At 42.5% G+C, this 16,728-nt stretch overlaps 2 protein-coding genes and 1 pseudogene across 2 annotated transcripts; 2 read left to right on the top strand and 1 right to left on the bottom strand.

Moving 5' to 3' along the window:
* The first annotated feature begins 17 nt into the window (after positions 1-17).
* Positions 18-6,186, top strand: LOC139339396 (uncharacterized protein C1orf21 homolog). Its single transcript, XM_070974989.1, has 6 exons — positions 18-389; positions 1,453-1,594; positions 2,929-3,008; positions 3,491-3,561; positions 3,661-3,724; positions 5,219-6,186. The coding sequence occupies exons 2-6, from the start codon at positions 1,504-1,506 to the stop codon at positions 5,255-5,257; spliced, it is 345 nt and encodes a 114-aa protein (XP_070831090.1). The 5' UTR covers positions 18-389; positions 1,453-1,503; the 3' UTR covers positions 5,258-6,186.
* A 153-nt stretch (positions 6,187-6,339) lies between these two features.
* On the bottom strand, positions 6,340-8,128 carry tsen15 (TSEN15 tRNA splicing endonuclease subunit). The gene is made up of 4 exons (XM_070974988.1): positions 7,939-8,128; positions 7,770-7,851; positions 7,210-7,345; positions 6,340-7,102 (listed from the first exon to the last, which is right to left on the bottom strand). The coding sequence occupies exons 1-4, from the start codon at positions 8,002-8,004 to the stop codon at positions 6,931-6,933; spliced, it is 456 nt and encodes a 151-aa protein (XP_070831089.1). The 5' UTR covers positions 8,005-8,128; the 3' UTR covers positions 6,340-6,930.
* On the top strand, positions 8,088-12,061 carry LOC139338817 (procollagen galactosyltransferase 2-like; annotated as a pseudogene).
* Positions 12,062-16,728: the final 4,667 nt, after the last annotated feature.

The following is a 16,728-nucleotide window of genomic DNA, read 5'->3' as shown; positions in this document are numbered from 1 at the left end:
TGAATTGGGCCCGAGTGGAAACATAAAATTTCCGCAGCATAAATGGGTATGACGCTTCCAAAAATTGTATGGCAAATGAGGAGGATTTCTGGTGTTTTGAGCTTAATATAACAATTATTTCTGGGAGATGGGGCTATTTTCAAAATTCACATTAGCTTGTTTATTTCTCCAATCAGTAGGCACTATTTTACCACTTTAACAGAAAATCCGGCATGAGCTCCAGCAGTCCGACCAGACAGCTGGCAGACGGACAGACTGCATCTCGACTGCTGATGCCTGTATTGAGCTGAGAGGTGCGGATGCGGTCTGTCTGGGTCCTCCGTCTGGAGTGAAGCCGCTCTGAACTAAAGCCAGAGGAAGGACCCCCTAACCATGGACAAACCAGAAAGGTAATTTTGCCTCATTGCTGTGCCTTTATTTTGCATGTGTGTTTTTTCTTCATGTGGGTCCGCGTATTCGATATCGTCTCGACGTTTCCTGCTGGCCGTGGAATGGCTGTTCTTTTCCCATCTTTTGTTATTATTTGTTTAGGGAGCCCTGCTCCTCAATTCTTCTCTCGCATGTCGTAAAATGAGACGGTGTTTCAAATTTTGCAGCTTTCTCCTCTCCTGTTCCTTCATTTGCTTGTAAAATTGTATGAAACACCCCGGTGGTGCACCGTCTGAGGGCTGCATCTGCAGCTTTTATCACACACTACAAATTAAAGCCGTTTGGAGGATATGATGTGTGCGAAGCAGCTGACTGTGCAGCCACTGCGTTTAGGAGAAACCAAAGCATACGGGGATCAATCACTCTGCGTCTTCCAGAGCCCAGTGCCCAACAGCGAGTCATTCCACCGTAGCGTTAGCCACTCTGCTGCGGGTGCTACATGCCGATATGACGGTGGAGACGGGGGCACTGTGTGCGCAGCCACAGATTAATCCCCAGAGCGCCACAGAAAACCCCCATTCACTAACAGAGATGACCCGGCGGCTTGGCACAGTGGCACCCTCAGCAGCTTCAAAGGCCTTATTGTTGCGGTGCAGCTGGCACCGCCGCGCGCACGTTCTCATTGGTGTTTTCCCAGACCGTCGTGTGCGTGACTCACAACTCGGCAAGAGCGTCTATTTTATTGTCTTTTCTAGACTGTGTTTGGATTCCGGGGTGGGGCGCTTCATGACTAATTGATTATGAAAATTGAGTGATTCCCAAGCTGGAGTTCAGGGGATTTCCTCCCCTGCGAAATGAAGACTGGTTTAGTTCCATTCCTCAGAGAGGCTGGCCTGTTTGTGATGAGTAGGGGGAGCGCACTCTTCCTCTGAGTGTCTCTACTGAGGACAGACGCTCCTCAGATGATTTCCCCAGAGACAAAACATTCATGGAGAGGCCCATCGCTGATTTGATGGCTGTTCTGCTCGGGACTCCTGATGTACATGTTTGACCATGCCTTGTCACTTCCCCACCTGTCTCCAGGTGTGCCTGTAATGCTCAGGGGTGAGGAGGACAGCAGCTGAGGAGGAGGAGATGGGCTGCACCTCTGCCAAGCAGGTGTCTGCCGTGCCCAACGGTGAGGAGGGCCAGAATAAAGCCTACAGCAACGGGGACCTCCTCTCTGGTCAGTCTGTTCTCCGTGTCATATTTTCACATGTGCCTCTGTGTTCAGGTACTCCTCTCTCATATCCTGACATTGAATTATTGAATTTGTCACCACTGTTTGGATCCCTGGATTTTTAAAGATTAGGTCATATTGATTGAAGCGCTGAGTAGTGTTGGGATGGGCTTCTTAAGCTTTCTGATCCCAGTGCTCTCTGATAATCATGCAATCGTGGCTTTATTACAGGCAGGTGCTCATGAAAGGTGAAACAGAGCCAAGAGCTGAATGTTGTCCAGAGCTGCAACTAACAGATGATTTCACTTTCACTTAATGCAGCAGTAACACCATAGAGCTGGTTTGGTCTACATGATCTGTCAGGCCCCAATATACTCAATTTACACAAATGTGAGAAAAAACAAAAAGAGAAGCTGGAATAGGTAATTATTTGGAATTTATGCTTGAAAAATCATTCAGTAAAAATTGCAGATATTTAATTATCTGTCAATTTTAGTTGATTACTCAACTGCAATGATTTCAGCTGTCATTATGAATATATTCATATATAAATACAGTATATATTATACATTTATTACATTACATTTATTAAAACACAATTGTATAGATTTTAAAAAAAACAACAACCCCCCCCACACACACATCTCTGCTATGAGCCAGCATAAGTTCATAAATTCATAAGTTTAATTTCCAGTTCTTATATTAACTGATTCAAAGTGCTGCGAAGGCTCTTTAGACCTTTGTACACTGGCAAGCTGTCAGATCCTAATGGAACCTTTAATTGGTGCTTTATTGTTTGCAGATGCACAGGAACAGTTACACCTGCACACGGTGCTAACATCACCTGTCAGACAGGTGTTGATCAGGGGCGCCTGACAGCACAAATGTAGGCTGCTATAGATGAATAATAAACTGAAACTACCTGTGAGCTACAATAATAACTTGCACAGCTCGAATCTGTTGTGTTCTAACACCATGTGTCCATCAAACCATCACTACTATGCATTGCAACTGTATTTTCTCTTCTCTGACTGCGTGGGAGTGAGATGGGGGAGTGGGGGGGGGGGCATGTGTGAGAGAAAAGATGGAGAGTAAAGAGGAGAATCAGGCCAACAGCTCATGTGTTTGCCGCTTGCTGACCATTGTTAAGAGAGGATTTAGTGTGTAGCGTGAGAATTCAAGCACATAATTACTTTGCCAAGGCTGAACTGTGAACCCGGAGGATTGTGCTCATCAGAGCGGCGGCGAGTGGGTCGTCCTCTGCGAGGCAGCCACCGGCGTCCGCTGTCGTGTGTTAATAAGAGGAAATGTGCTCCTCTCTGTCTCCCACTCTGTCACAGATGAGTACAAGATGAAAGGAGTGGAGACAGTCAAGTACATCAGCGGAGAAGAGGGAGGAGTGGACGGCCACGACAGCACAGTGCGTGACTCTATTCTACTCCCTGTGTTCTGTTTAACATCTGTAGTGGGATACTGGGCTTTTGTTTATCTGTTTGCAGAAATGGTCAATGTTTAATGAAAACGAGTCATAATGTAAACTTAGTATTCAGGCACGTTTGCATGCAGCGCCGTACTGCATACATCTGCATATTGCTTTAACACAACGGTGCTAGAGGATAATGAAGTGTGTATTAATGCCACACATTTGTTAGATGGAGTACTTTTAGATATTTTTAGTTTAAAAAGCTCATTTAAGCAGCAATGATTGAAATATGATTACAAAACAATATAAAGCAAGGACTCCTAATTTAATTGTGTGTTTTCATCTGCCGTGTCTTCCTTCCTGCTGAATAATGTGTGTGTGTGTGTGTGTGTGTGTGTGTGTGTGTGTGTGTGTGTGTGTGTGTGTGTGTGTGTGTGTGTGTGTGTGTGTGTGTGTGTGTGTGCTTGGATGTCGTGCAGGAGAAAAGTGCTCTCCTTGGAAAAGGCCAACACATGGACGAAACAGGGTCGAACGGAAATGGAAAGATTCTGTAAGTGCCACTGATTGAGGTTTCTGTTTTCGCCATTACAATATGTTTGACATCTATTTCACGCAGTGCTCTAACCTGCTGCGTCTTTTGTCCTCTCAGGAGCATCCACTCCTCAGAGAGTCAGCAAGAATTCTTCAGGATGTTGGATGAGAAAATTGAGAAAGTAAGGAATGACAATTCCTCACTAGAGCATCGCTATGTTTTCATTTTTTCTCCAAAAAGCTCCTGCTAAATGACATAATGGAGGTTAATCCTATCACTGCAGCAAATCTGTAGCGAGTGAGGACACATCAGATGACATAATGATACCTCAAAACAGCCTCAATCTGTCACGTCCAGCGCGTTCCACTTGTGTGGTTGTTCAAAGTACAACCTGATCCCAAAAAAGTTGGGACGCTGTGTAAACCATAAAAACAGTTTTACAAAGTGTTTCAGAGCTCATGTAGTAATATCATTTATACAATCATGTGTTCACAAAGTGGTGAGCCTCTCTCCATCCCTGCTTGTGAGCGACTGAGCCTTTGGAGGATGCCCCTTTCATACCCAATCATGATACTATCCACTAATGCATGTATCCATAGCTTATTCCTATGTGACAAAAAGGTCTATAAACTTTAAAAACACATCTGTGAGCCACACTGCTGCTCTGGGTGACACGTCCCTTCATTACATTGAGCTCAAGCACTGTAGTGTCTTGAGTCGATGCCACACACGCTGTTCTGCTGCCAGAAATGCCCACTAGTGCATCAAATGTGTATTTTTATCAACTAAAAATAGTCCCCCTCAAATGCAGTATTTATTCCTGTTTTAGTAACATTTGGTGGCCAGATGTTTGGGAACATTATTTTGACTTAAAATTAGTATTTTTTTAGTGAGTAGGGACGTCAGAAAGTGCTGAGACACAGACTAATACATCGTTAGTTTGTCTTTTAATGGGATTTGTTAAATCTAAAATAATAAGTAAATAATTAGTTTTGGCTAAATATGTGTGTGTGTGTGTGTGTGTGTGTGTGTGTGTGTGTGTGTGTGTGTGTGTGTGTGTGTGTGTGTGTGTGTGTGTGTGTGTGGGAGTGTCTGCAAGTGAAGAAAGCAATGATCATGGTGACAGAGCCACATTTCTCTAATTTAGAAAGAACTGAGTTAAAATGCAGCATGTTGTGTATGTGAGGCTGCCAGTGGTGACTAATTGCTCTCTTATACAATGAATTTGCTCTCAACATCTGTGTAACGTGGTGTGTCGAACACGATGGACCTTTAATCCAGAGCGTTTGATTCTGAGATTTGCTGTTTGTTTTAGTGTGTTGAGTCTTTCCGTCCAGTCAGACTTGCTGTGCTGCAAATATCTCAGCAGTGTCGTCTTCTCTGTATGTTTATGCAGTAGAGCTCGGTGACCATTCAGTACCAGCACCTCATCGACGCTCAGGGCCATGTTACAGTATTGTAATGATACGATCATATTTGTTTGTCATGACAAAATGACTTGTTGAAGGTTGAAGGTCTGATGTTAAGCGTAGCAGTGGAACACAGTTCATTTCAGTCATTATTCATTTGAATATTTTCCCTGTGATTTCGAGTACTTTGGCATTACATGCGTCAATACTGGAATGATATTGTGTAAAACGTGGTGTACATTAACATCTGTGTGTTGTGTTTACAGGGCCGGGACTACTGCTCAGAGGAGGAAGATATGACATAGCACTGTGGTCGTGTGTCCATCAGTCCCAATATGAATGAACTGTCACTCCGTTGTTCCGGATGGACCGTACCATGTGTTACCATGCGTGGGGGTGGACTGTCCCTAGTATGTACACGTCTGAGAAAAATGGATAACTGACTTGAATCAAGCACCTTTTTGCCCTCCTGCTCACAACCCTGGTTCCTGCTCAACCAAGAACACCAAAATCAAAGATGGTTCAGTATTTATACATTTTCAAGATTCTCCGAAGGAAGAGAACATGTAGGTTTACTTACTTAATGAAGCCATTACAGGACGACAGAGATCTTGGGATTTTTACTTGCTTTTCTTTCCCTGCTTGAATAAGGCCTGGAAAGCCAATATACATGGCTGTCACTGACACCTCCTGGAGATATTTGAAACCATCAGAATATAAATTTCCAGCAGCAGAGGCAGCCAGTGGACACTGACTCGAAAGTGACAATAATGTCTCTATCTGCATCGTTTTGAATATTTCATCATTGAATGCCTCCCTGCAAAGTCAAGGGGTTGGAAACTTCCTGCATTCCAAAACACAGTACGTCTACAGTGCGTCGGCCAGTCCAGCGTGTTTGTCTGTCCATGTCTGTTTCTGCTACGATGTAGAGTATTTATGTTGAATAAGGCTCAGGGTTGAAGTGTTGTAATCTTTGTCTCATGTACTCGAGTCCCTCCCCTCATTAAGACACTGTCGCACCATTAAAAACACTCACGCACTCACGCAGCAGGGTCATTGATGTCCCCTGCCTCAGTATCGGTTCCATGCTGGCCCCACAGGGTGGACGCTGCAACATCACATACAAGTCTGATTATGTATTTCACTCACCAGTGTTAATGTTGTTGTGTTCAGTTTCTATGTTAATATTTTTGTTTGTTTTTCTAGAAAAATAAAAAGTGTTTTCAGTAATTTATCCACACAGCTGCCAAGTCGTGTTACTGTAAAGACAACTGGCACCACCAGAGGAGGTGCTGCTGTGTCAGCTGGAGCTCATCAACACACTTACTCTGGTACTTCCTTTGTTAAGGAAATAACAAAAGGGAAAAAAAAGAGCATGATTTATGACAAAAACATTAAATTTATTAGGCACAACTAACAGCATATGGGAGTCATTTACAGTCACAATTTGAGGGATCCTTATCAAAAATGTTAATGTCATGTCTTTATGATTAAAAGAAATATTTCTTGATAATCAGTTCAACTGTTTTTTTAAATTTCAAACATAAACATCTTTATCAGTGTCAAAAATCCAGTATCAGTCCGACTCTAATGGTGATGTACTCAAAATGTTATGTGGATGCACTGAGCTCATCGGGTCCCATGCAAGGGTTTTGAGGAGGGCATATGACCACATACTGTAAAGTATGTACTGGAACAAATTTCCCAAACATGGAGGGCTCAGGGTTCACAGCCAATAAGCAACAACCCACAAACAACAACAAGTTCAAGGGGTCACAAGTTGTCAGTTGTTTCTTACAGAGGGCACCTATAGGGGCCCTTTGCCTCGGTCCATTTGCACCTGCTGCCATGCCGTCAGTCCACCTCTGACGTTTTTTGGGAGCATCTTATGCAGACAGACCAATCTACACACTGCCCGGCCCATTCTGCTCCTCTCTGGTTCACGGACAACACCGAGACGTCCTCTCACTCCAGCTGCTCAGCGTTGCTGCCGCCTCTTCCGATGCTGCCGCCGTCCCACATCCTGGAAGGGTCCTGCAGGGGGATCAGGTGTCACCAACCCATCAGTCATCTTCTGGTAGACCAGCGTGGAGTCAGAACCTACAGCACACAGCAGCATGGGGAAGCCTCTGTCCAGCACGTGGCGTATGCTGCACAGCAGAGAGGAGGAAGCTGTAAGTTTGGGAAAACTGGGAGCACAACCCATGACAGCAGGAAGTCTTTGAACCTGAAGAAGCAGAGGCAATGAGTGTGAGACCTTTGGTGGCTCAGAGGTCGGTGAACGGGCAGTGGAAGAACGGTCTGGATGGGTGCTCCCTCCTTCTCCCTCACTTCCAGCAAAACCACCTGCAGCTCAGGACTCTTGACACAAGACACCTCTTTCCACCGACGTACTACAGAGGACAAGAGACAGGGTGTGAGAGTGGTGCCTAACATCCTCCGTCACCACAGATCACAGATTCATCTTTTCTCCACCTGTTTAGAACACATTTTTATCACTTTTCTCTGGCTGGCCTTGTTTTGTTTGGCCATGCACTAGACACCAGTTAGAGGATTATAGGTACACCTAGTATGTGACGTTATGTGCGTTGATAAGTGAGATCTGGGTCCACTGATTACATGGATGATAAGAGGGTTGAAGACAAAACATATTTTCTATCTATGAATTTAACTAAAACGAAATGATTTCTCATTTCTTCGTCAAAATTGTTTACTAAGTGTGGTAAAAACTTTGAAACATCATTTAAACTATAATGTTGGGCGAACAGATCTACTGAAAACACAACTGATCATATCCTAAAGTCCTGTCATACTCACCCTCACAAAGATCCATGTACACAAGGAAAGCTGCGTGCACCTGTTCACTGTCCTCAACCTCCAGATTCTTCATTAGCTGATACTAAAACAACAGAGAAAACAAACCCGGTAAATTCCCTCATTTCGCAGCAGACCTCTGGATGCAGCTCACAGGTCCTCTCACACTCACCGCGGGGTGCTGAAGGATCCAGTTCGCAGGCGGAGGTTTCTGTAACGCGTCGGACGCTTCCGACATTTTAATTATTCATCGTATCAACAGACTGTTTCATTAATAAACATTGTCTACTGCCAGGACACGCTGCCACTGTCACTGCATGGATGACAGGCGGCCTGCCGGCGTGCTACAGCGTGAGCGGTCCGGGTGGAAACTGATGCTCAATTTTGTTTTTCCGCGCGGCCTGCCTACCGACACACCCACTTTGCTACATGACACGCCCACTGCACGGCATGACACACCCCTGAGAGCTTTCCCTCACACGGACCAATCAGCTGGACTAAACCAATCAGCTGGACTAAACCAAACAGCTGAACTAAACCAAGCAGCTGGACTAAACCAAGCAGCTGGACTAAACCAAACAGCTGAACTAAACCAAGCAGCTGAACTAAACCAAGCAGCTGGACTAAACCAAGCAGCTGGACTCAACCAAGCAGCTGGACTAAACCTGACCATGTGGAAGGTGTAACGCCTACACTGAGGACTAAGAACTGAGAACTGCTGCCTTACAGACAAGCCTCAGGGTACAAAAAGCCACTCGAACCACAAATTTATAGTAAATTTTTTTCCTAATGTCCTCTTTCTTCAGGTAATTTATACGAATATATATTTACATATTTATTGATGTATTCAAACGTATATGTTTACATAAATATTTTAAAATTTCCAATTAATTTAGCAATCAAAAGATGAAAGAATGAATTTAAAGCAAGATGATCAAACTATAAATTGAGGACAAATGCTCAAAAAAGCAATAAATTCATTCTAAATTATACATTGTTGTTTCACAATACTTTTTCATCATAATTTATTATTACATTACATTAATTACATTATTTTTTTTTATTAAGAATAACAATGAAAACAACGATAAGAATAATGATAATAGTAATAATTATTATTATACTACAACTTTTCTCTCTCTCTCACAGCTACACTGGTCTAAAGACTGAACAGACATTAAGGTGCCCTGCTGAAAATATGCCTCTTGGATTTGTGGGATTGAGATTATATTTTGTGATTTTAGCAGGAAAGCGCTTCTTGCACAGCAGCACAGAGGAGCTGCATGCTGATCACCTCCTCCAGGCGGCCCAGCGGGAGTCCTCTCTGCTGAAGCCCACAGTGCTGATCACCATCCTCGCACGCAACACACAGCACAGTCTTCCGTACTTCTTGAGATGCATTGACAGACTGGACTATCCAAAGGACCACATTATCATCTGGTAAAATAATCTTTATTTATTGCATTGATCAATTGATTAAAAAATGTCTTATTTTAGGAAGTCGGAATATGTTCAAGTTTTTTCTGGAAGAATCAGAGTTGTAATATGTGTTGATTTTATTTATGAACATGAAACATTAAGCAAAACAGGTATTACTGTAAATAGGATTAAGCAATGACAATATTAGCACCAAATTGGCCATTCATCACATTCACGTCCATCAGTAAATAAGTTATTCTCAGGCAAATGAGAAACGTATACACAGGAAGGAAGAAAGAAAGAAAGAAAGAAAGAAAGAAAGAAAGAAAGAAAGAAAGAAAGAAAGAAAGAAAGAAAGAAAGAAAGAATGCACAGACAAGTGAAAAAGGGGTGAAGTCAGTATTCAGTGCTGTTCCTTGTGATCTCAGGGCAGCCTCTGACCACAGTGTGGACAACAGCACAGCCATGCTTCAGGAGTGGCTCAGAGGAGTTCAACACTTGTACCACTCGGTGGAGTGGAGGCCTGCAGAGCAACCGTGGTGAATAACAAGAATAAAATAAAAACAACAATGTCTCTGAGGCAGCAACTCCATTTACATGTAGTAAACCTAATATCATCTGTTCTTCTGATTCTAAAAATACCCAGGTTCTCTCTCTTTCTTTCAGCTCTTATGCAGATGAGCAGGGTCCCAAACACTGGCCCGACTCCCGATTCACTCATGTGATGAAGTTGAAGCAGGCAGCACTCAGAGCTGCCAGACGACTTTGGACTGACTACATACTGGTGAGACAGTAAAAGACCACAAAGCACAATGAATGAAGTATCCCACCACTCTGCCATCTATTAATGCTTCTCCTTTGTCCCTCAGTTTGTGGACAGTGACAACTTGCTGACTAACCCGCCGGGTGTTATCTGACATGATAGCACACAATCTGACACTTGTAGCACCCATGCTGGAATCAAAAAGCCTTTATTCCAACTTCTGGTGTGGCATGACTCCTCAGGTGAGGTTCATTAGAGAGCAGAACAGAATGTAGTACATGTCCTGTGCAGAATCTTCACTCAAAACTGCAGAAAAGTGCCTGGTCCAGGTCTTGTAATGCACACAGGGCTACTACAAACAAACCCCAGAGTATATTCCCATCCGTAAATGGAAGCGGCAGGGCTGCTTTGCCGTCCCCATGGTGCACTCCACCTACCTGCTGGACCTGAGGCGCACAGCCAGCTGCGCGTTGGCCTTCCACCCTCCCCACCCCGACTACCACCGCCATGTGGACGACATCATAGCTTTTGCTTTTTCTGCACAGCAAGCAGGTAAGTTATAGAACGAGTGATAAAAGAGCTTTCCTAAACTGAATCACATTCAGTCTAATAGTGATGAATTAGAGGTGGAATCTTTCTTTCACTGCATTTCAAATAATGAAAAGGTGTTTGCTCTGAGACCTGATCAGTCTGCTGCACTGCAGGAGTTCAGATGCATGTGTGCAACGAGGACCGTTATGGATATTTACCAGTGCCACTTAAACAAGACCAGACACTGGAGGAGGAAGAGGAGAGTTTTACCCACGCACTGACAGAGGCGCTCAGTAAGCACTTCCTCTAATTATGCTGTGGTTGACTCTATAACTGACAGTTTCAAGGCTCTCAGCCTTCACTCACCGTTTCCTTGGTCTGCATGAGCACATTCAGTCATTTTTACTCTCACAGTCCTGACACATGTCTCACGCCTCTGTCAAAGCCCACTGCCTCTCTTCTCTCCCACTCTTATTTGACAATTTCACATCAGTCAGATGTTGAACTGATGTCAGATATTCCATTGAAACCAAAGGACTGTGGTAGAAAATGCAAATTTACTATACTTCGTGTGAAATGTGAATGTATGGCCTTACTTTCCAGTTGCCTCCTCCGTGGAGCCTTCACAGTAAGTGAACACTGTGCCCAAAGAACCAGGAAAGATGGGATTTGATGAGGTACAGATGTATAAGATAAAGAGGTGTTATCCAGTGATGGAGTGCCAGTTCAGTGAATAGTCACTTTATTCTTCTCCACTAGATCTTTCTGATCAATCTGAAGCGCCGCTCAGACAGGCGGGAAAGGATGCTGAGGACTCTGGCTGTCCTCGGCATCAACGCTGCGCTGACAGAAGCTGTGGATGGCAAGTATGGCATGCAGTGACAATTCTACTGTAGAAACATGCAGATACTTAACTTCAATAAAAACCACAATGTAACAACACTGCATTACAAGTTAAAGTTCTGCAGTCAGTGTTTTACATACATAAAAGTATAAACATATTAGCAAAATTAGCAAAGGCATATTTTGAAACCTCCATCTGTAAGAAATATTTTAAATATCTTATAGCTGACTGTTTGCTTGTGTTGTGTACAGAGCCTTGACCTCCTCTCAGCTGCAGGCCATGGGTATAGACATGCTGCCTGGGTACAAAGACCCGTATTCAGAGCGCGTGCTGACTAGAGGGGAGATTGGCTGCTTCCTCAGCCACTACAACATCTGGAAACAGGTACAGCCTGACTCTGTGACTGCTTGCCACAAAAAACTACTGTAGAGGACGTCAAAGCTGTTCACTGTTCATTGCTGTTATGTGTCGCCCCCTAAGGTGGCGCAGCAGGAACTGCAGCGAGTGCTGGTGCGGGAGGATGATGCGAGATTTGAGCCCAGATTTGGCCACAGGCTGGTCACTATCATGGAAAATGTACAGAGGGTGGGGCTTGAATGGGACCTCATGTTAGTGAATAATTCTAGTGTTTGTCTAATTTACTATCACTTGAATACCTTTAAAGTGTTGTCACCAGTCTTTCTGCCCTCACAAAGATACGAAGGCCGTAAGCGGCTGCAGGTGAAGGAGCCAAAGTAAACCAAGTACTGTGTGTACTGTTCAGTAGTCTATAGCAAATCATCATGTTTCATAAGCTCTTCATGTGTTTTTGATGCAAAGTTTTTAGTTTGTAAAGCTTTCATAATAGTGTAGTAAGTAGTACAATGTTTCCCTCTGAGATATAGAGCAGTAGAAGTGGCATGAAGACAAAATACTCAAGAACAAGTGCCTTCAGTCCAGTACTTCAGCAAATGTACTTAGTTACATTCCACTACTGATATACATGATAGTGTGATTTTGAGTACCAGTTAGAGCCTTTTGCGTTCAGTCTGAAGTCATTCAATCTGCCTCCCTGTCCGAGTACATGCAGTATTTTGAGCAGAGGGACCTGACAGCGTTCTCAGTGGAGCTCTTCCCCACACACTACACCAGCGAGCCGGGCTACGTCAGCGACACAGAGACCTCGACCATCTGTGATGACGAGGCCGTGGACACAGACTGGGACAGAGATGGAGCCAAACGCCGCCAAAAGCTGAAATAATGAAAGTATAAAAACTACATTTTAGCCCAAGAACCCTCTTCAAGACCCACCTTAAAGCGCCAATCTTTGCACATAAGAACACTGTGTTAACATTGTGTTATCTAAAGCCATTTGTTCAGGTTTCAGGTGAGACTCAGCTATGCCATGTTATACTCTTCAAATAAACGCATTTCTGTTTTGGACACTTTGTAAAGTTTTGCCTGTATGTGCTTCTGGGACAAGAGGAGAAGAAACACACACAGAAAGACGAACACAGCAGTCAACTTAAGGTTTTTTATTTTTTAAAAAGCACTGGTATTCTCATGTCAAGCAAACAATGGAACCATTTAATATTAGTACTGTTCCATTTCACAAAATGAGTTATGAAAAGAATAATTAAACCACACAAATGATACACATTTTTGGAATAAATTAATCGTCATAATAAAAGAAAAAAAAAACATGCTTGTACTTAGGTGTTGAACAGGAAATATTGAAACTCCAATGCTCAAAATTGAAGACACCTGAGAATATCAAAACAGCTTGTTGCAGCAATTATTTAGTTCCACAGTTCCTCCTTAACTAAAGCTTTGATAAGAGGATTTTTTAAAAATTACATTAATGTAAAAATTAGGCATCAATTTAAAAAACATCCTTTTCTGTACAATGTGCATATCTGAATTAGTGTGGTGACAAGAGAAATTATCACATTACAATTTTCTGTCAGCGAGGCTGCGCAGCAAAAATGAAATCCAAAGTGGATAATGCTCATGTCATCAAGCCACACTCCGTGATATGAACAAATAGATTTGGACTGAGCTCTTTCAATTGAAATCTGCAGTGAAGTGGTTTTTTTACATCACAATACCCCTTTAAAGCCTCAGCCCGAGCCAGACATGAGTCTTTCCTTTGGTGACTAAAACTCCCGCTGGGCTCTAATGACTGGGGCTGTTGGTGCAGGATTTAGCCAGTAGATTCAAATGCTACTGCCCAATAATAGCAGAAGTTCATTGAGGCAGGGAAAAGGAAATTCTGCTACACAGGTAGTCGTGATGTTGCATATAAAGACAGGGTACACAACAGACCATCTAGCTGATATGAACGTATTTCTGAAATCCAAGGCTCAGTGGCTTTATAGGAATTTCTGAACGACAGGTTGGATGGATTTTGTACAGACACCGCAAAAAAAATCTGTGAGGTATGTTCTTCTTGTGATATTATAGCTTTGAGAACCAGACATTGTCTGTGTGAGGAGACCCTCCCATCTGTGAGGAGAGACGGGAGGGAATGTGTCCATTAGAAGGCGTAAAAAACAGGTATACCGTGTGTTTCTTTGTTAAACAGTCCATGTGTTCAAGGTAACTGCCAGCAGCGACCGAGAACAGTCAACAGATTGAACCTCTGAAGAAGAAATGTGTACAAAATTTCAAAGCGTTGCATGAGTACAGCTCCCATTACAATGAGACAGACCGTGACGCGGTGTGTGTCGATGGTTTGACAGATGAATGAGGAAGACATCTGCAGTCTTCCACTTGGTTTTTAGTGTGGAGGAGACAAAGTCATCAGATCTGGAAACATAAATTAAGCGTGTTCCATTAAGAAAAGAAAAAAAAACACAAATTCCACGACAACAGATGGCCTGAATGACTAAGCAAACACACAAAAGATAAAAATAACTACCCAGTTCTTTTATCACACGTTCTAAAGCACTTGGACAAAAAGGCAGTTTTACAAACCACTGGCTATGAGCACTCTGGCAAAGTTCCACAGTGCAAGCCGTTACACTATTCAGCCAAATACACCTGCAAGAAAAAAAGTGCCATATTGCATATTGAGTATCTGAGTGGGCATATATACCTACACAATGATTCAACTGTAAACATGGTGCAAAGTAGTTATGACATAGTTTAAGGCTTTCAGATTTTCCTGAAGAAGTGTTGTTCTCTGAGATAAAGGAATATGTCCATGAGCTGGACCAACAGTGTGGAAACATAGAAGGAAAAAAAAAGATTCAACCTCTCCAATCAGAACGGACGCTGTATGTACTCAAACAGACTTTAAATATCTAAGTCAGGTCTGCTTCATCCCGGTAAACACAAACATTGTTTTTTTGAGTGATTACTCCTGAAATTGGAGGATTATTGGATTTTCTGGCATATTTAGGTGCCAGTTTTCTCAAATGTACTCAACAGGTTCTTAACGCATCTTCATGTTTTCAACGTAGTAACATCTCTTCATCACAGTGGGCATCCTGACTTGTCAAACACAGATGTGACTCATAACATTAATGGCTGTATCCTGTTTACAAGTGCCTGCTCCCTGGTATTGCATGCTGGTTCAATGGCACTTCACAGAACAGAGCCATCATTGACTTTAGGAGTTGCACCTGAGCTTTTCTGCTGACAAGTCAAAATGTCCTCCTCAATGAAAGGACTTAGGTCTTAGTGGCATAAACTTTTCTGAATGGGAGTAGATGTAGCCATTCAAGGAAAATGGCAATGTTCAATTTAATTTTATGCCAATCTTTGATCCCCAAACAAACAGTAATAACAGGATTTTTTTTTTCTTCCAACACTACATGTGAGACTCAGGCTCATCTGCTGCTGAAACTCAAACTGTGTAAAGCAACACCTGGCACACCTGATCCTGAAATGCGCTCTGTCATCTGGCTCCACAACCCTGAGGAGTGTGGGGAACGCTCTTACTTTGAAGGCAGCAGGCAGAAAGTCAAGCTCAACTCGTGTTACCCTCCCTCAGATATTTTGATACCATTGCATACACACATGTCCCAGTTCTGTCACTAACAAAAATGTAAATAAAAACACATACACACCGACACTCACAGGCATCGCCATCCTATCAAGCATATACGGTCACCCCTAATATAAGGACTACAATTCATCACATGTATTAATTCTGCTGCTAGTAGCATTTTCTACATTAAAAGCTTGAAGCTTATATACATTTGCATCAGTATTAGACATAATACTACTGTGTATTATGTGTCAGCATTTCATGGATGATACTGATCTAGGCTTAAGGATGGCATACAAACAGCTCTTCTACTGTGGAGTTCGATCCACTTTCTGGCAAAATTATTATTTGATTCTATAATTAAATTGGATATACAAAAAAAAATTGACAAATCGCCTCAATGATGAATACTAATGCAATAAAAATGAAGGAATGTGTCACCACTAAAACTTTTATATGGAAAATCAGCAAAGCTAAAAGAAAAAAAAAACCTAAAGACTTCTAGTCGCTGCCTCGCTACCTAACATCACAATATTGTGCTGGTAAATAAAGAAATGGTACTGAAGAACACAACAACAATCTACAAAATGAACCACAAGAAAACAGAGGAGTTTTGGCTGAGGATGAATGTGCAGATTTGTACAGAATATGTGAAAAATCCCTGCAGGTTGTGAAAGTGTTTCAGTTCGAGATAATGAGGTTATTTTTAGGGTTGGGTTTATCGATTCCAATCTGCTTCGTGATTCCCCTTCGAATCGAATCCTGAGTGAGAAAAGAAACCAAAGTATGAAGGCAAAAAAACGTTTATTTTCAGGATGTGTCGGCTGCCAAAAACATGTAATAAATTACGGATTTTGTGATTTGCTTTGGGCTATAAAAGAAAAACAAAATATTCTCCGCAGTGCCATGCTTAAATTGAATGGTTTTATATAAGTCTTTAGTTTTGGAAGCATTAGAGCCCAAAAATACGGTCGGATGCGGCAATGATGTTGCAAATGGAGCACAACTGCATGGATTTGCAGTAACTGGTTTTACAGGATGTTTGCATCAATGTGATGAAGTACCTTGATGTGTACTGGACTGAGTTAAAAACAGACATTTCAGTCTGGTTATTTGATTTATAAAAAGGTTTCACCATGTAATTCCACTATGTCACGATACAGGACATCAGAAATGCTGCATTCTTCCACCACTCTGTCGTCAGTGTGTCCTCAGATTAGATGGCCTTTTTTATCCTGTGCATGGATTTATTTTCAGGCAGTGATTACATTTCACTGCTGTCGTACGGTCAACACTGTACACGTGCTTTGATGCACTTATAACCTGCAATGGAAATGCGGTGCGGTAGGTCCAGACTTCGTGTTCAGGAAACGATAAGTGGAATCGAAAAGCACATTTCATAATGAATCTCCAGTTCTCATCGATTTGGATA

This window comes from Chaetodon trifascialis, chromosome 11 (genome assembly GCF_039877785.1).
Source record: "Chaetodon trifascialis isolate fChaTrf1 chromosome 11, fChaTrf1.hap1, whole genome shotgun sequence".
Classification (NCBI taxonomy): domain Eukaryota; kingdom Metazoa; phylum Chordata; class Actinopteri; order Chaetodontiformes; family Chaetodontidae; genus Chaetodon; species Chaetodon trifascialis.
The sequence above is the reverse complement of the archived record's forward strand: the minus strand, read 5'-3'. Positions and strand labels throughout refer to the sequence as shown.